Below are 18,610 nucleotides of genomic sequence, written 5' to 3' on the forward strand. Positions count from 1 at the left end.
AAAAATAGGAAGGAAGGTCCGAAGGAAAGGTTTTAGGAGGGTCAAAACTGATTTTTAAATTAGTATTTTATTCAGGTGTAGATCAGGTGATAGAATTCTCTTCCTCATCATTTAGGTAATTAAATATCGTAGAGTACAGGTTTTTATGAACAGATGCAGTGAATACCTGCCAAAGACAACACTTTCCTGACTCAGAGTGCTCTTGCTCTTAAAGGTCTCCTCCAGTTTTTCACCCCATTGGCTTTTCATGATGTCCATAAAAGCGGAGGAAGCACACTCTTGCTCTTTCATTGAAGGAAACGCTCAGTTACAGGTACAGGAAGGGGCAGGGAAGAGGATGAAGAGCATCCCCCAGAAAACCTTAAATTACTTAGTTACTATCCAGATTCATCAGCTGAACAGTAAGTTATTCAGCTGAAAAATCGGGTCTCACAAGGACCCCCCTTTCCTTTAGTTAGGAGCACGGCAGTACCCGGGTATTTCCGGGCGCGTTTCGGGCCGCAGGCTCCGGCCGGGCGGTCCCACACAAAGCGCGGGGGAAGTTCCGCGCGGACCAGCCCCGCCCCTTCCGGCGCGTGCGGACATGGCGGCCGTGCCCGAGGAGCCGGCCGGGCCCGGGTCGGGCCCGAAGCACAGAGAAAAGCAGAAGAACAAGAACAAGAAGAAAGCGGCGCCAGGTGAGGGCGGGATGCGGAACTGACGGCTGGCCGGGAGGGCCGCGGGCTGAGCGGGGCTCTGTGGGGCGCTGCGGAGGGCACAGGCGGCTGGTGGTGCTGTGTTGTGGTGTGCCTGCTCTCAGCTTCCTCGCCTCAGTCTGGGCCTTGTTCCCGTGTAATATACTTGAACAATCATCTTGTATATACCAGATCAACAGCGCATATCTCAGCTGCAGATTTCTTAGGTTTTTTTTTTGTTTGTTTGTTTTTTTTTTTTTTTTTTTTTTTTAAGGATAAAGAATTTAAAGCAGTAATTTTTCTAAGGTCAGAAGAGATGCAAACCGCACTTAACAGTGTATTAAACCAATCTTCTTATAAAAGTAGTAACAGTAGCTCTTTTTTTCTTTTTAATAGCAGTTGATGAATCTGAACTTCTCACTGTGCCAGATGGATGGAAAGAGCCAGCCTTTACAAGAGAGGATAATCCCAAAGGGCTGCTCGAAGAAAGCAGTTTTGCAACATTGTTCCCAAAATATAGAGAAGCATACTTGAAAGAGTGCTGGCCACTTGTCCAGAAAGCCTTGGGGGAACATGTATGAACTGTTAACCATTTTGATACTGCACTTTACCTTTTGAGACATACAGGTCTTACTTAAGCTAATGAAAACAGTACAAGTTGCTTTTCTCATACCGTGTTTGTGAATTTCTACTGTGCTTGCCTTTGAATTAGCACTGTTATTTTTTTGTCATCAAAATCGGTGGAGAACTGTGTAGCCAGACTTGCAGTTCTTTACAAATGCTGTCAGCAAAGTCTTTGAAGAAGCAAATATCTCATCATCCAGGCACTGACAACTTTGCTGTGCTTGAATTCAGGGAGATGAGAGAGGTGGTGCTTTGGGCCTTGGATACATATTCACTCTGGGTTTTGTCTCTCTGTGTGTGAATTTCCTTAAGCTAAATGTCACTCAAGACATTTTGGAAAATAGATCTACCTTCTGTTAGTTAACTGCTTACTGCCAAAGGTGAATTATGATATTGATCTGGTGTTTCTTTTCAAATACTGCAGTATGTGAACGCAGCACTGGATCTAATTGAGGGAAGCATGACTGTCACTACCACTAAGAAGACTTTTGATCCGTATGCAATCATTAGGGCTAGAGACTTAATAAAACTTCTGGCAAGAAGCGTTCCATTTGAGCAGGTCTGTAATAAATCCTGAAAGTTTTTATCCATCATAATGCTTATCTTTTGTCTTAAATTCTATCACAATATTATACTTAAATTCAGTCATAGTACTTATAATATACTACATTTTAAAAATGTTGGAATTTCGAGTGAGTCAAGTAAAATAAAATATATATTTAAAATAAATCTATCTGAAAGCAAAGGGAGAAGAATAAACTGAAGTATTCTCTTGACTCCTATGAGTAATACATTTGAATTCAGATGACATTGCCTGCATCTCTTTAGGCAGTTCGTATCCTTCAGGATGATGTTGCGTGTGACATCATTAAGATAGGCTCTCTGGTGAGGAAGAGAGAGACTTTTATAAAAAGAAGAGCACGGCTTCTTGGGCCAAAAGGATCTACTCTGAAGGTATTTCCTACAGGTGTAGTAGCTACACAATACTGAGACCCAAATTTGCGTCAGGTCTTCATATTATGCTAATTTATTTTCTTTTCTTGGTGCAGGCCCTGGAACTGTTAACAAACTGTTATATTATGGTGCAAGGCAACACTGTTTCAGCTCTTGGACCCTTTAGTGGGCTAAAAGAGGTAAGATGAGGTAGATGAGCCATTTGTGTAGCAAACAAATTTCTGTGCCCAGCTCAAGGCTGGGTGATACACAAAATCTGGTAACCTCGGCAGTATCTCACTGACTTTTCAGCTGTGTGTTAGTAAGCTACATTTTCATGAATGTCCATAGTATTATCATCTTAGCTGCTGAAGAAAAAGCATCTGTATATGTTTTAATAACTATGTGAGAGAAGAATGCTTGTCAAAAGCAAGCTCATCATGACACCATGAGATCCGTGGTAACATGAAGGTAATGTTTGTGGGGCCTACTGGAGTCTGTTAGAAGCAGGACAATAGTATTGGCATTTTTGAACTGTTGTTCCTTCCAATTAACCCTGTGCTTTAGCTTTTTAAAGACTGGAATGAATGATCTTGGAGATCTTCTCCAACCTTAATGTTTTTATAATTTAAAATGTTACTACTTCAGGGTGGCAGAGGTGGGCAGAGGAAGCACAGTATTTTATAGCTGATATTTTAATTGATTATCATATGAAATACTTGATGCGCTTTCTGTTCTTCTTTTGTACTCAATACAGGTTAGAAAAGTTGTTCTGGACACAATGAAGAATATACATCCCATATATAACATCAAGGTTAGCGTGGTCCACTGTGAATCTTTGTTTACAAGAAAATGCTATTTATTTCCAGAGGATTGTGTGTTAAAAACTTATATGTTTCTGTATGGTAATCTATTTTGAGAATTTCTGTAGTGTGCTGCTTTATAAAAACCACTGACTTTGATATCCTTCATTTTACTAGGATACATTGCCATAACACCATTATGGCAGTATCTGCAAATCAAAGGAAACTTTCTCCTTTGATGGTTGGCTTGATATTTGCTCCTTTAAACTCTGAAGCACCTTCTCCAGTGCATTCTGTCCCTGTTTTGGAGCATCTTTTTGGTTCTGCTGTTCCTAATTAAGCCCCTCTGCTCTTACTGAAGTGAGATGTGGAAGGTTTGAATGTAGCATATTCCCTCTAAGAAAGTCTAGTAAACTTCTCTTTTGGATCTCTTGGCTTCTACTGCAATACTGTTTTTTTTAATAACTTCTTTGTGATGTTCTGAAACTTCTGAAGACTTTGATGATCAAAAGGGAATTAGCAAAAGATCCTGAACTGAGGACACAAAGCTGGGAAAGATTTTTGCCTAAATTCAAGCGGAAGAACTTGAAAAAACGCAAGGAGCCCAAGAAGAAAAATACTAAGAAGGAGTACACACCGTTCCCACCTCCACAGCCAGAAAGCCAGGTCAGTCGAAACTTTATTTGGTTATGCAGGAATATAGCACACCTGAAATTGTGTTCTTTGTAAAAAGAGTCAGGAGGCTTTTTCTCTCATGTTCTGATTCCCTGATACTACACATCTGGCTTATAATGCATAATAAACTGAGGCTTCTTGCTCCCTGTCTTACAGATTGATAAAGAATTGGCAAGTGGTGAATACTTCTTGAAAGAAAGACAGAAGAAACGCAAGCAAATGGAAGAGATAAAGGTAAAGTTGTACTAATCCAGGGTCTGTTAAAAAGCATTTGATTCCCGACTTGGAATCTGATTTTTTTTTGTCCTTTTTTGCCCTGCTCTATTGCTGCTTAACTTTTTTATTGGTAACTTCAGGCAAAGCAAGCAGATGCAGTCAAGAGAAGACAAGAAGAAAGAAATAAAGCTTTTATCCCACCAAAGGAAAAGCCAGCTGTGAAAACAAAGAAAGGTAACCATTTTTTTCCTGTTGTTAAATCTTCTGTTGTCAATTTCTAAGCTGAGTGACTTTGCAAATACAGCCTAGGAAAAAGAAAGGTCATGCAAAAAAAGTCCTGGTGGGAAGATCCATGCCCAGGGATTGCCAGGGACAGTAGAAAGATCATCTAGCCAATAATTCTATACTTATAAAATGGTAATTCTCCATTGAAGAGTAAATCTCAATTGGTTGTTCGAGATTCATCAATTTTTGCCTTTCAGTTTTACAGTGATACTGCTATAACTTTTACATTCAAGTAAACAGAAAGCAATACTTACTTGAAAAACTTACATCACAACTTTGGTACAAGATGGGGTAAATAGTTGTGACTTTTTCTAATAGTTCTAACTTTTTGTAAAGGTTGAAGTAAAAACACACTGTGCAGAGTAAGTTCTCAAATGTTTTATTTTTTTAATGCACTGGAACAAAAATAATCTTTGTATTTCTTACTGTGTAGCCTCCACTGAGAAGAAGATTGATATTGAAGCAATCAAAGAAAAAGTAAAGAATGCAAAGAAGAAGAAATTAGGAGCACTCCCTGAGGAAGAAGTAAAGTTAAAAATGGCAGCAGATGAAAAGAAAAAAAAGAAAAAGAAGTAATTCACCACCTAAGATGTTTACTTGTCATCCCTGATAATGAACACTTTTACACTCTGAAGATGGGAGATTTTTTGCTGTCAGTATAATGTGGACAAGAAAAGACTAAGTAAATGATCATTCTCTTTTCCTAAGTACACTTTAATTAGAGGACCTACAATAGCTCTACAGGCTTGGCGAGGTTGGTGAAGAAAATTGTGCTACTGTATTGTTTGATATAGTAAGAGAATGTATTTGGATAATATCCATCTGTCCAAAGGGAAGGTTTCACAACAGAAACATTGAGGAGTTTAATGTGGAATGTTAAACATTTGGGCCCGATAACTGGGAAGGTGAAAGCTCAAGGTAATTCTGTAAAAGACTACCAGACAATATGCAGCCTCAAGCTGTGGTGATAACTTTTGCTGAACAGGCAAGATTTATTACTATATAATGCTTTTATTTTCTGTAAAAGCTGATTTTTTTGTGTGTGTCTTGTCTCAATGTTAATAAACTATTTTAATACAATGTTCGAAACCTTAGTTAATCTACTGCACAACCTTCATTGTGTTGTCCAGGAAACCACTGATAAACTGTCATTTATTGGCATTATCCTGATGGGTTTTTACACAGAATATGGTACAAAGTAAGTGTCTTTACATAGGGATTGTCCTGCAGGGAGAGCAAAAAGTTGTGTTATTTACCTTTAAATATATTCTTAGTTTAGTTCCTTCTTGCAAGAATATCTTAAAGTTGTGTTCCTGGGGTTTTTTTGGCACTTGCCCTATTTTAAAGGAAGTTCAGAGGTTTTTCAATTTCCCAAAACTGTGACATGTGGTGAAATAAAGTGCACCAGCAGAGCAGCTGTTGCTTATTTCATACATCTGAGATTAAAGAAACAAGTGTATTGAAGGGAGATAGAGCCACACTAATGTCATGATTCTGAGTGCCTTTGCTGGGGTTTGGAATTTTGATCACTGCACACACAGTGGAAATGATTCTCCTAGAAGGATGCAGCTCAATGCCTTTTATATTAGTGACCTTTTATTTGAAGCTAGTAGGTGAAAACACATCTTTTTTTTTGTTTGTTTGAAAGATGCCACATTTTAAAATTTAAGGGTTTAATCCCACTACGCCCGCAGGTTTTTAAGGAGAGGTCTTTCTTAGGATTTCCTAAGAGCTGCTTAAATATATAGTTAAATGAAACTGTTAACATTTTGAACTTTCAGGTCTCTGCGTTGCTTCTGTTTCTTCTCCCGGACACCAGGCATTAATTAAACTAAGCAGGAGAGAGCTCCTGCTGAGCTCATTTTAAGCTCCCCGGACACAGCAGTGTATCTGGTTCCCTTTCCTGCCTTCCTCTTTCCGGTAGTAGGATACTACCCCACATGGGAGGCAGAAACCATGCTGGATGGTCTGCTGTGGAGCCCTGGGCAGGAGGAGTACCCACACATTAAGTCCTGCTGCCCACATGCCACTTGCCAGCTGATTTTTAGTTGGGACTTTGCAGTACATAGAACTTGAGGCCTGGGTTTCACACAAGAGTGTCTGTGAATGTGCTGTCTTGGCTATGGAGGCTCCAGCAGTCACCAAATAAAAATGTGTATATATATAAAGATATATCAAGCATGAAATTTGTAATTTTGTCCCCAGACATATTTGCATATTGAAAAATGATTTATTCAAGGAATGCTGTGATATTGAAATGATTCGAGTATAAGAGAACTAGCAGATAATGATCTGGAAGTGTAATGTGAGAAATGTTGGGTCCCAGTTCCGGTGTTTTCAGTTAAAATCCATGCCAGTAGTAAGGTCAGGGTCAGTAGTGGGCATGCAGAAACACTGATAAGTATTGTGGTGACAGTACTGCAGAAATGAAGGTGTGAGGGGAACTTCCCAGCTTCCCCCACAGCAGTGTGTGCAGAGGCACAGGGTGCAGAAGCTTCTAAAGGTATAGACAGGGATTGCTGTGGTCGAGCTGTGAGTTTGTGCAGCTCTGCTGCTTCCAGACTCTGCTTGAGCTGGGTGACTGTGGTTGGTAGAGGACATACCGAGCTGAACACAGCAGCTGTCCCTGCAGCCTTCTGCCTGCTCCAGATATGCAGGTTCCAGGAGATTTGTTCTTTGGCAGCTGTTGAACCAAACTTGTAACTATGGGCACAGTGAGATTTTATTTGGATTTCTAACTTTTCCAGTATTGTTTCTAGTGTTGTGCAAGTTGGAGCTGAGTCTGGGGTTATTTTGTGCACCAGCAGTTAAGCTTTAGGTCGTGTTGCAAAATCATGACTGCCATACACAGGAAGCAGGAAATAACAATTTAATGTTCGAAACAGCAGTAAAACCCCTATACTCAAAAAAACAAAAAACCACAACAGGAAAGATTGCAGTGATACATAACCATGTAAACACAGGTGAAACTGTTTAGGCACCGATGTCATGAGTTTAAAAACAAATTCTAAGCAAAGCAAAGTACCAATGACAAGCGCTCTGTGAGACTGGGAAGTGTGCTGCCTGCCCCAGGATGCAAATGCCAGAGCTCACAGGGATCCAAAAATTCCTTAAAAAAATGTAAATTATACAGGCCACTCTGCATCTTGCTGTAGGAGTGCCCAAGGTAAGAGTGCAATAGGAATGAGCAGGTGCATGCTCTGCCTGTGCCTTGGCTGTGGGCTGGGGCCTGGCTCCTGGGCTGGACACTCCAGCCCTATCTAAAGTGTGTTGGGCAGCTGCCTGCACCTTAGTATGCTGCCTGGACAATGTGCCCCTGTACCCACCAGATCACATGCACACAGCTCCACTTTAAAAATATTTTAACTTTTTAACTTTTAAAGCAATTTTAACATCTAAATCTATTTTAACTTTTAACTGGTTCTGAGCAATGAGAAAGCTGCTTATCAGTGCTTATAACTATGACTTGCAATGAAGATGTTATTTCTGTACTTGTAAACCACCTGTGGATGCAAACAATGACTCTACCAATGTTTGTGCTGCCTGTAACTTATGTGAATGGAAGAGATGAGTTGAGCCAAGTGCTCTTGTGGCCTTCTACATGTGTGTTACCCACTGGCAGGTATTAGAGACCAATACTTTGGTAAGAGCCAGGAGGCCACAAATGTCAGGATAAAGAGTAGTGATCTTAAAGCAATAACAGAGATGCAGAACTCATCACATGCAGGCCTGTCCCAATCTGGTTGCCACTTGGAATCCTCTGTAAAAAAAACAATTCACTTGTTTTCAAGTATAACTGCAACAAGGGCAACAAAAGGAAGCAGTAATTCCAGTGGCACTTACCAATGACTTTGTCACGCTCTGGATTTTCTGGAGAGAGAAAAGAAGTAAACAGAAGCAGACTTATAATTTAGAAAAATTTTGACTCTAACCAAAAGGGAATGAAATGTGAGCATCACAATGGGCTTATAAATACAGCTGATGTGTTTCTTCTCAGAAAAAGCAAAGACCTGCTGTCTCTGGGAGAGCTCTGCAGTGACTCTCAGGACTCTGGTGAGGAGTGGTTTATCGCACTTTTTTGACTTCTATCACCAGTGGCTGGTGTAGAGAGGACTCCCCCCCCAGGTGTGCGTCCCAAGATCACTGGGTTTTGCCCTGTGCCTTTTGTTTTGAGAGCCTGCAACTAACATTAAACAGCTCTGTGAATCCAGGACTCCCTTAAATTCCTTAGGTACTGGTGTTTTAACAGCATCTTCCCACTCCTTTTAGTTTACCAATGGTCGAGTGTTGAGGAAAAGTGTGACTATACCCCTCAGCTCCCCGCAGGCCAATGGCCACAGCACAGTGCCTTGTCTTTATGGAAATTTCAGTTCTCCTTCCCTCCTGACTCCATGCAGCCATTAAAAAGCCAAGTGCAGGCATATCAGAAAGGCTGTCAGACTTGAGTTGAGCACTGCATCTCCATGGATGCATGCATCTCTCTTGCATGTCAGACTTGTTCTCTCCCAGTGCTTACGGGGAAGCAGATGGCCTGGCTGATGGTCATTGGAGTGAGCTTTGGAAGTGACATGGCTGCTCTCCCCACCTGCAGTGGCATGGTAGGGGCAAAGCTTGCTTGGACGTGCACCAGCTCAAGCCAGAGCTCACAATTCAGGTGAGGATAACCTGGAGCCTCTAGAACAGGTATCCCATTCTCTGCTTTCTGTTTCTGCAAGCAGTAATTTCTGGCAGGGTTAATAACACCCTAAACTGCAGCCACCATATCTCCTGTAACACACCCTCCAGCACCTGAAGAGCAGACCCCATCCCATCACTCCCCAGGGTAGAAAACAGGCTCCTTCTGCCCTCATTCCCTCTCTTTATGTACCACTACCCATCTGGCTTCTGACTGCAGCTCTTCAGCCTATATTTAGGAACAGGAGAGTGCTGTGCCTGTCTCCTGCCGCTATCTTTTGCATGCTCCTTCCCTTTCTACACATGCTTGCGGAGGATGTCTGGTTGAGTTGTACTTACGACACATCGACATGGTACACTGCTCACCACCGCACTCGCTGCACGGTGTTCCGGTCTTGTATGGGCGCACCGGGAAATTCCCACTGCGAAGGAAAATACCACTGCTCTCAAACAGCCCTTGGGAAGATGGTAATACCTACTGCTAATTAGGTTTGAACCTGAACTTGTCTTGATAGAATGATGGTTTTTTCAAGAGTCCCATCTGAGTGCCCTGTGCCCAAGACATACAGCGAAAGAGAAGAGATTAGGAATTTGGGGATAGCAGTATTGCAAACCTGGGAATTAAAGCAGTCTCAGAGTTGGGTAATTTGTGTGCATGGAGACTCTGGAACCTCATAGCTGGCTCTGGCTATGGAAGCAAGAGCAGGTTCAGTTACTGTGTATGTATGTGTGTATTCAGCCTTGAAGAGGAATGCTCTGGTGACGGAGAATTATAGGTGATGATTTCATCCATTTGTTTAATATTTTAGGAGTGATGTAGGTCTCTCTCCTGCTCCGTCCCTCTGCCAGTGGTGTGAGTGGGACCAACTACCTCTGCCCAGGCTGATACTGCACCAAACACAGCTTCAGTTCTTTGCTCAAAGCACGGCCAAAGCAAGACTCACAGCATGCCTCAAACTGCCCATAAACACAGAGAGGGATTTTGTAAACATGAAATCTCAGCAGTGAGATGAAACTTCATGGTAAAACCTCATTACTTTCAGCAAGGCAAGGCTTTCATTGCTTGATCTAAGATGAAGAGTACATTCACTTGAGTAAACTGTATGCATCTTGCCTTGGCCCTTGGCAGAGCTGAAACAAAGCAATGAAGCTGCTGCTTCTCAAAATCAACAGCTGGATGTGACATTACTCCACTTGTTAGCATGCAACTGACAATTTGTGGCATCCTCACCCAGCAGGGAAGGGCCTAGCTTTAAAGCCCTCTCTAGAGCACCTTGACTCTCCAGAGAACGCCCTGTCTGCTTTGCTGGGTGCTGGTGAAGGGACCACTCCTCTTCCCCATGCCAACATAGGGAAAGAAATCCAGTGGGATTTTGGCCCTCTGCACATTTGGGTGTGGGGCTTCTGGGGACAGCAGCAGCTGTGTAATTTCAAGATATCTAGTCAGGGGTACATGTTCTTCCAAGCATGAGACGTGGGCAAAAGGAATGCCAAACTTGCTTGAGTTCAAGGGCTGCCTGGCTTTCGCCCAATATGGCTTGGCCAAAGGCTTTTAAAGCTGCATTTATACCGAGGTGGCATTAATTAGCTGGAGAAGAGAATAATACATCCATCCTAGCCCAATATCCTACTGACTATGCACATGAAGGACCTCTGGATCAAATTTTGTCTTGAGCAGTCCCGGCCTCCTAAAGCAGCCCTCAGCTGCTAAAACTGCAGGCTGACAGCAGTTTTCAATGTTTATCCAAGCCATTGACTTAGGGGCTTAATTCCTTAGGCACATCTGGGAATATCTTCAGACTTCAGGTTTGCACCTTGGCAACTGTCTGTGGCCATCTTGGCATTTAGGAGCAAGGGATTAACCTTCAGATGATCACTTCAGTATTTTCATGTCAATATCTTATATTTAATCCTTTCTTCCAGTTCCACTGCTTTTTGTCTCAAATATATAGCCCTTCTCTAGCAAATAAAAAAAAGGTGGTTGGACAAAGGATTACCTCTTCTCTATTTTGGAGACTATTTCCTCCCACAAAAAACAGGAAAACAGGACTAAATGGACTGATCTAATAAATGTGCACGTTGTGGAAGGGAAGGGGTAGGACCCAAGCCCTGTGAAATATTAATAACAAAAAAACCTTACGGAGGCCCATAGTTGCAGATGAAGTGTGCTGCGTTGCGTATGTTGATGTATTGCATCGTGGGACAGTAGTGGACAGCACAACCAACCTTGTAGCTTGTAGCCCAAACTACCTGCAAAGACAAATGGATACACTGGTGACAAAGGCTTTGCTTCAGCACCTGAAGAGTTAGGAGAAGACATGCTCTCCTCTGTTTTATCACATACAAATGGGATGAGGAGGACTCCTTTGGCAGGCTTCACAAGGAAAAGCAGCAATAATGGATCTCAAAATAATTTGTTCTGAAAAAAGACTGATTGTTTTACCCAATTCACAATATATTTGTTGAAACTGTGCAGAAAGAAGACACAACTGGCTGTAACAGGTTGTTTTCCCTTCTTGCAAAGGAGAAAGGTGAAGTTCGTCTCCTTTGTTTCAACCTAATTTGATAGCATTCTGTCGTTCCTGCTGCGGGAGCTGAGTTCACACCTGTGCAGAAAAGACTGCATGATCTGCTATAGCTCCTATGAGGGCTGGCTGCCCCTTCACTAAATCCTGTGGGGACATAAAGCAAATTTTCAGAAGTCACTGGTGCTTTGGGAGGAGGATTGTGTTTAGGCTGCACTCCTGCCTTTTAACATCATGGCTGTGACTAAGATAATCTAGGGGCAAGGCCATTACTTCATTTACTGATCCTCTCTCTACCAAAAGCTTTTCTGTGGAACCCAGCATCCTATCAGAGTGCAGCCAAATGCTGCAGTCCTGAAAATTAAGTCCCATGACAGCAGCAGAGGGGAGACAATGGCACATTGCTGATGTTTTATCACCCTCAAGTACTTGAGGGTGATAAAACATCAGCAATGACTGACTACATGAGCAATATGGAAGGATCCTGGCAACTTAAAACATAAATACATATGTGCTTCCACTGACTTAAAGGGGAGGTCTGGCCCTTTCTGTTTATGCCTGTTTGGTACCAGGTCTGGGAAGACGGGACAATGCTCAGGCTCCTGACGGTTTTCTTAGTGCAGTGGCAGAGCAGAGGTTGCTCCTGGACTAGCTGTAGATAACTTCTTCCTGAGGACTGTGAAGGACTGAATAAAAGGACCTTCCCTATCCCAGAAGGCCACTGACGGAGCAGTGATTTGTGGTCACTGCAGTCATTGTACCCAGGGAAAATTCTCTTCTCCACAGTTAAGAAGAGGAATGATGAGTTCCCTGACAGTAAAGACCCAAGGATATCTCCTGAGGCTGTCAGATATACATCTTCTAGCTACAATCACTATTGCTGCTAACTCCAAGTGAGAATAATCTTATTTTTTATTCTACCTCTATGAAATTGCATGGGCCACTCCCCTACAAACACCATGGTCAACAGCACTGTGCTTTAGTGCCAGGTAAGGTGTGCTGTGCAGTTTCCATGTGCTGACTCTTGCAATGTTCTTGAGAGCAAGCTCAAAGAGCAGCACAGTCACCTCTCACAGCTCCTGCATCAAAGTATCTTCTCTGCAAACAAGTTCCAAAAGCCCACCAGCTTCACCTCATCTACTCAAATCCCAAATGCACATGTGTATCTCTGCAAAAAATATTAAATAGCCTCAGGTCAAAATTTAAGCCTAGAGTTGCTGTTGCAAGCTGTCCTGCTTTCCTATAGCTGCAGGTAGTGACTGCAGGGTTGCATGGCAGCTGCAGTCCGTTTCCTCCCTTTGCCTGCTTCCTTTGGGAATAGCAGTTGGACAAAGTGTGCACATGATGTTTGCAGAACTGCAGACATCTCTTTTCATTATGGTACTTCTCCAGGCCTTGGCATTTGAAGTCTGCCTGACAAAGCTGAGACCTCATTCCACTCAGGCACTGCAGCCCACAGCCACTGCTGTTTGTTTTTCGGCCACTGCTTGGAAAATCTGGCTGCTTGATAGCTGCACTGTCTTCTTCCAAAAAACCCTACAAACTGCCACATTTAAAGTAATAACACAGTGACTCTTTTCCTCCCATAATGTGGAACATAAGAACATCTTGTGCACACAGACATATAGTAAGACTACAGAACCTGGAAAGATTCACTGAATCTTCCACAGAAATGTAGAGGTCTTATATCAAAATGGCAAAGCTGGTTCATGGTTTAGATGGAGAAATGCAATGCCTACCTGTGTATAGTGGCCACATACTTTAGTGCACTTATTGGAGTCGTAATCGTAGGATTCGACCTCATGGAACCAAGAGGCGAGGGCTGCTTTCACAGTAAAGACAGAAATTGTGCCGGTCCAGATGTTTTCTCCAGCAGTAGCAAATCTGGGGTGAACTTTCCCTCGCTCTTTGAGGTGAATATTATGTTTAAATAAGCATTTCTTTGCCCAAGCTTTTGCAGTCTTTGCCAAATCTGGATCCCAACTCTGCAAAATAAAGACAAGTAAAAATCACTTTGTTATATTGGCAGTGCAGTAATTCAGAGCAGCTCTCAGGAAAAGCTGTGTCTCAATTATGTAGATGCTTTTGGTTCATTCATTTTTTACTTCTGTGGAGTCTTACAGAGCTACATGGTAAATCAGCTAGTAGGTTTGTTTCTGATTTGAACTTAAATTGCTGATTAAGCTTGAGGAAATTTTTTGGGGTGGTGTATGATCTTGGCTGACTGGCTTGTTGGACACCAAGAGCTGTACATCAGCCAAATACAGTGTTTGTGGCACAATGAGCATTTCAAGGCTGTGCTGGCCATGAGAGAGCATTAATGTAAATTAAAATGAATTTACATGGAATCTGGAAAATGAGGGTTATGCTTACCATATCAATAATGCAAAAGTCTTGTGTTGCCTCATATTTGCTTAAGGCCATGGCTTGTAGGTCAGTTCACAAGCACACTGCAATTTTGGGGGCAGTTTAAACTCAACTCTTTGGTGAGCATCATTGTGTTTGGTGGCTTGAAACCTGAGTGCTGAATTCATATTTGTGGAATGACTCATTCACTTGCTATTCAATTTTAGAGAAAGTGGCTATTTAAGCAACTGAGTTATGTAAATGTCTTTTGTTTGCACTGGAGGTGGTGTCTGCTCTTGCTGGGTTTTCTTGTGCACACACCTTGATTGAGCGATTACAACATTGTACCTCCTGGCAGATACAGTACCACAAATGTATGCTTGTAGTCCTAGTTATACTTTTTATATAAATGAAGTTGTTAGGCACTGAACTATTTTGTACTGAAGTTTTTTTAAAAATAAACTTTATATTTTTCCTCTTCTGAAATAATTAAAATAGCTTATTTGCTTCTGCAAAGGATGGAAACACCAAGAAAATTGTTTTGAATGGATCAGAAAGGATGTAGGAAAAGGTGTATTTTACAATCTACCTTTTTGTAGATTTTTTGGTAGAATCTAACAAAGGTAGGTTGTTGGATTTTATGTCTATGTTTTACCTAAGTAACTTTTTTTATACTATAGCTAAGTCTGAAACAATGTGTATTGTTTACTCAACCAATTAGTAATTAAAAACCACAAGATCATGCCAAAATGCATCTACAGAGATTTAAAAAAATTTTTTAACCTATGTCTTCCATTTCTTCCTTTGACTAATGTTTGTGGAGGGTGTATTTTCCCAATGTGGTGGGGTGGACACTGGCCAGGTGCCCACCAAAGCCACTCCATCACTGCCCTCCTCAGCTGGGGAGGGGAGAGAAAATGCAACCAAAGGGCCCTGGATTGAAATAAGACAGGGAGAGATCATCCATCAGTTACTGTCATGGGCAAAACAGATTCAGCTTGGGGAAATTAATTGTATTTATTACAATTTTAAACACCTTCCCCACACCTCTCCTTTCTTCCAGGACATAACTTCAGTCCTGATTTTCCACATCCTCCTCCCCACCAGCAAGGGGATATGGATTGGGGGTTGTGCTCCATTCATCAAACACTATCTCTCCTGCTCCCTCCTCCTCAGGGGGAGGACTCCTCACACTCTTCTCCTGCTGCAGTGTGGGGTCCCTCCAACAGGAGACAGTCCTTCACAAACTTCTCTTCCTTCTCATGGGGTATAGCTCTTCACAAACTGCTCCAGCATGGCCCCTCCCTCAGGGTGCAGTCCTTCAGGAGCACACTGCTCCAGAGTGGGTCCTCCATGGGATCACCAGTCCTGACAGGAAATCTGCTCAGTGTGGGATCCTCTCTCCCTGGGGCCACAGCTCCTGCCAGGACCCTGCTCCAGCACAGGTTTCCCACAGGGTCACAGCCCCCTTCAGGCCTCTACTCCAGTGTGGAGTCCTCCACAGGCTGCAGGTGGATCTCTGTTCCTCCATGGACCTCCATGGACTCCATGGATTTGGGGGTCACATCCTGCCTGACCATGGGCTGCACCACAGGCTGCAGGGAAATCTCTGCTCCAGTTTCTGGAGCGCTTCCTCCCACCCTTTCTGCCCTGACCGTGGTGTCTGCAGAGTTGCTCCTTTCACAGGTTCTTACTCTTCTCTGGCTGCAATTGCTTGTGCACAACCTTTTCCCCTTCTTGAATGAATTATCCAAGAGGCACTGCCACCGTGGCTGAAGGATTTGGCCTTGGCCAGCAGCGGGGAAATGGCTCTGTGGGAAATGCAGGAAACTTCTGGCAGCTTCTCAGAGAAGCCACCCCTATATGACCCATCTGCTTTCAAAACCTGTTTGTGCAAACCAAATATATCCACAAAACTAGGACATAAATAATTTAGATAGGAACTCAGTACATCAAGTATTAAATGTGGGGCAGGGAGTCTTATTTCTAGTAAGCACTTGGTATTTCCTTAGATACTTTTAAGGACAATGGATAAAATCTGGCTTTGCACAGAACTTATCTTTCAGTCCTGGAAGATAACTCTGCCATTTAAGACAGAAACTTCATTTTACATCTTGTCAAAGCTCTGAGACGATCATCATGAAAAAAGTGTGACGGTGGGGGATGCACCTTTGCATTTCATGGTCTCTTTTCTTTCACATTCTGCTTTTTAAGAGTCCATGCACCTCCTCTCCTTCATCCTATAGTAGTAATAGGTTTAAACTTTGATAAAGGTATGAATAATGCTAAGTTTAAAGTTGCATAGTAAGTTTAAATATACTTTCCATTTTGTGTGAATGCTTAATCTGGCTGACAGATGAAAAGCAGTGTACAGAAATGTTCACAATGATTTTTAGTTTAACAGCAGTTACACTCCATATTTGCTTATAATACTGCACTTAAACAGAAAGATTGGACTAAATGGACTGTGAAGAAAATGCACAGGACAGGGAGATTTGCATATAGATATCACTGCTGTTTAAGGAAACAATACTTACTTTTTTCCCCCCCCTCATTACTCATTAACTGCTTCTCAGTTTTCATTTTATAACAAGTTGCTTGCTGACTTAAGGAGGAAAAATTTAATGCATAATATGTGAAAAGTGATGGAAGGCAGCACTAATTCAAAGGAGACTGTGGTGAAGCCCTGATGAAACTGGTGAGACTCTGCTGTTTTTGATGAGCTTTAGAACCGAACTAAGTAGTGCTTTGGGTGGATGAGAAAGGGCTCACACTTGTCAGGTAAAAAAATTTACATCAATGTTTTAATTTTATAACACATGTATTACAAATACCAATGGTTGAGCTTTGTTACTCGCAATTAAAGGAGTTTCCATTTTACATTTTCTTTTAAAAACTACTTTTCCAAAACATGCAAATGCCCTGAATTCAATCTTAATTTTTACATATCTAGGTGGGCAGTTAATTCCAGCAAAAAAGAAGTTCCTTGTGAAATAAAAGCACCATCTTATTTTCTACCTTTTTGAAGTGCAAAGGGCCACTCAAAATACTGTTTTCAGTTCCAATGCTTTTAGTTTTGTAATAGATTTTATCATGTATTGCTATCTCCACATTAAATAGTTCCTGGAAGAGGTCATATTTAAGACTAGAGGTTTTGCAGTGTTTTGAAAGAAATTTGCCATGATTCAGTTTCTGGATTGGATGCAATTTATTTGTCTCTTTCTTATGCTGTCTTTTTTTTTTTTTTTCAGATTTCAGTTCTTTACTTTTTCAAAAGAAGAAATTGGGCACAATTTAAAAACGAACACTGCACTTGTGCGCACACTGCACATCCTAACAATATTTTGTTTGTTTAGGGCCAGTAAAGCAATGTAGAAAATACAGAGTCCAAGCAACAGGTTCTGAAGGCCGGGATGCACAGCTGAGGAGAGCTGATCTAAAAGATGCATCTAGAAGAGAAACTAAATAAGTTTCCTGTCATGTTTGCAATTCAAGTTTTATTACTTTGCGGTTACCCCATCCTAACTGGGGCACTTATCTTTTAGCGTCTGACAGCCAGAAACAGAAAATTAACTCGGTGCTTTCTGGCTTCCCTGCAGGCCCAGCCCCTGGGAACAGCCGCCCTGCTGGCTCAGTCGGTGAGAGCCCTGCAGGGAATGCCCAGAGAAAGCTCTCCGGCGCTGTTTGGCAACAAGATCTGCCCTCGCCGACTGGAGCAAGAAAGTTGTGCTTAGATGTGCACAAACCCCGCAGCTCCGGCCGCCGAGCTGTGTGTGGCGCCTCGCAACCAGGAGGCTTCTCGCACAACACAGCACGGCAACACCGCTGGGCTGAGGGCTGGAATTCAGTCACAGCTAAACTGCACAAATCCCATTGCATAAAGCCACCTGATAATTAGAGCCTTCTTCTCTGCTTTGAAAAGAGGCCAGTCTTATGACCCCAGGTTTTTGTGGGGTTGTTTTCTGATTTTTTGCATTTGATCACAAAAGCAATCTCTGAGAATCATAAGCAGCATCGCAATGCTATAAATTTGTTTGTAAGTCATGAAGATTCCCTTACCATGTAGAGCATGTTGCTGGCTGGTGGATCCACTTTGGACCTCAATGTGTTGTGGGTTTGCACACAATCCTTAATAAACTCTGGATCCCGAGGATCAGGCAATGTCGATGGATCATAACAATCAGAGGAATAACAAAAGAGTAGTAAAGCCAGCACACAAGTAAAAAATCTGCCTGTCATTGAGAAAGGGAGGAGAAGAGAGATGGTGCAAGCAGAAAATCACCACGGTGGAGCTAGGGGCATCCCGAGATGTCCCGAGCTGGTGGTGCTGATATCCGCCAGGCTCCGCGCCCGGCTCGCCTTTATTTATAGAGCCCCTGGTCCGGCTGAGGGCGGCTGGGCGTGGCCTGGCCCTCACGGCGGCCGTGCGGGGGCGGGCGCGGAGCCGGCGCTGCGCACGCCGCGGGTGGCGGGCTGTGGGCTGCGGCTGCCGCTGCCCCGCCGTCGGACGGGGCGAGCCCCCACAAAGTCGAGTGTCCTGTTGGAGACCCCGCTGCCTGTGCTTGTGCTGCTGTTCACTCGCTGTACAGCACACCGCAATGGAACGCCGCCGGGAGAAGCATCAGTGTCGGTCCTGCCCCCGCAGGGCCGGCGCCGAAAGTCGGTTCATTTCTGCGGTTTGTGCTCAGGCATCAAGGAAGCTTTCTTCAACCAGTTCCGTCACCGAGCACTTGCTTAAGGAGTGCACTGCAAATGTCATTAGCCCTTTCCTTACAGTCATGCTTCTCAACATCTTGTCTTCCAGCTTTAAAAGCAGACTGTTTCAGCTCTACAAAGTGGTTTTAGCTCTACCAGC

General features: G+C 42.9%; 2 protein-coding genes across 3 annotated transcripts; one reads left to right on the forward strand and one right to left on the reverse strand.

Annotated features, from left to right (window-relative positions):
- Positions 1–523: 523 nt before the first annotated feature.
- KRR1 (KRR1 small subunit processome component homolog) lies at positions 524–5,290 on the forward strand. 2 transcript variants are annotated; one of them, XM_059846892.1, is made up of 10 exons: positions 524–677; positions 1,071–1,249; positions 1,723–1,857; positions 2,127–2,252; positions 2,348–2,431; positions 2,989–3,045; positions 3,530–3,700; positions 3,866–3,943; positions 4,066–4,159; positions 4,644–5,290. In XM_059846892.1, the coding sequence occupies exons 1-10, from the start codon at positions 584–586 to the stop codon at positions 4,784–4,786; spliced, it is 1,161 nt and encodes a 386-aa protein (XP_059702875.1). In that variant the 5' UTR covers positions 524–583; the 3' UTR covers positions 4,787–5,290. The 2 variants fall into 2 exon arrangements, with proteins under 2 accessions (XP_059702875.1, XP_059702876.1); XM_059846893.1 differs by having other exon boundaries at positions 542–677; positions 1,074–1,249.
- A 1,774-nt stretch (positions 5,291–7,064) lies between these two features.
- LOC132327579 (glioma pathogenesis-related protein 1-like) lies at positions 7,065–18,121 on the reverse strand. Its single transcript, XM_059846894.1, has 6 exons — positions 17,815–18,121; positions 13,149–13,394; positions 11,025–11,134; positions 9,224–9,306; positions 8,054–8,080; positions 7,065–7,970 (listed from the first exon to the last, which is right to left on the reverse strand). Exons 1-6 carry the CDS (start codon positions 17,992–17,994, stop codon positions 7,819–7,821), a joined length of 798 nt encoding a protein of 265 aa, XP_059702877.1. The 5' UTR covers positions 17,995–18,121; the 3' UTR covers positions 7,065–7,818.
- Between the last annotated feature and the right edge of the window lie 489 nt (positions 18,122–18,610).

This window comes from Haemorhous mexicanus, chromosome 5 (assembly GCF_027477595.1).
Source record: "Haemorhous mexicanus isolate bHaeMex1 chromosome 5, bHaeMex1.pri, whole genome shotgun sequence".
Lineage (NCBI taxonomy): Eukaryota > Metazoa > Chordata > Aves > Passeriformes > Fringillidae > Haemorhous > Haemorhous mexicanus.

Bases quoted from the DNA above. Each gene is read 5' to 3' on its own strand.
- KRR1 (XM_059846892.1), top strand. From the start codon at position 584: ATGGCGGCCGTGCCCGAGGAGCCGGCCGGGCCCGGGTCGGGCCCGAAG. The intron at 1,858-2,126 runs GTCTGTAATAAA...GCATCTCTTTAG, and splicing joins GAAGCGTTCCATTTGAGCAG to GCAGTTCGTATCCTTCAGGA. The intron at 2,432-2,988 runs GTAAGATGAGGT...TACTCAATACAG, and splicing joins CCTTTAGTGGGCTAAAAGAG to GTTAGAAAAGTTGTTCTGGA.
- LOC132327579 (XM_059846894.1), bottom strand. From the start codon at position 17,994: ATGACAGGCAGATTTTTTACTTGTGTGCTGGCTTTACTACTCTTTTGT. The intron at 8,081-9,223 runs GTAAGTACAACT...TTCTCTCTCCAG, and splicing joins GTGTACCATGTCGATGTGTC to AAAATCCAGAGCGTGACAAA. The intron at 7,971-8,053 runs GTAAGTGCCACT...TTTTTTTTACAG, and splicing joins AGAGCGTGACAAAGTCATTG to AGGATTCCAAGTGGCAACCA.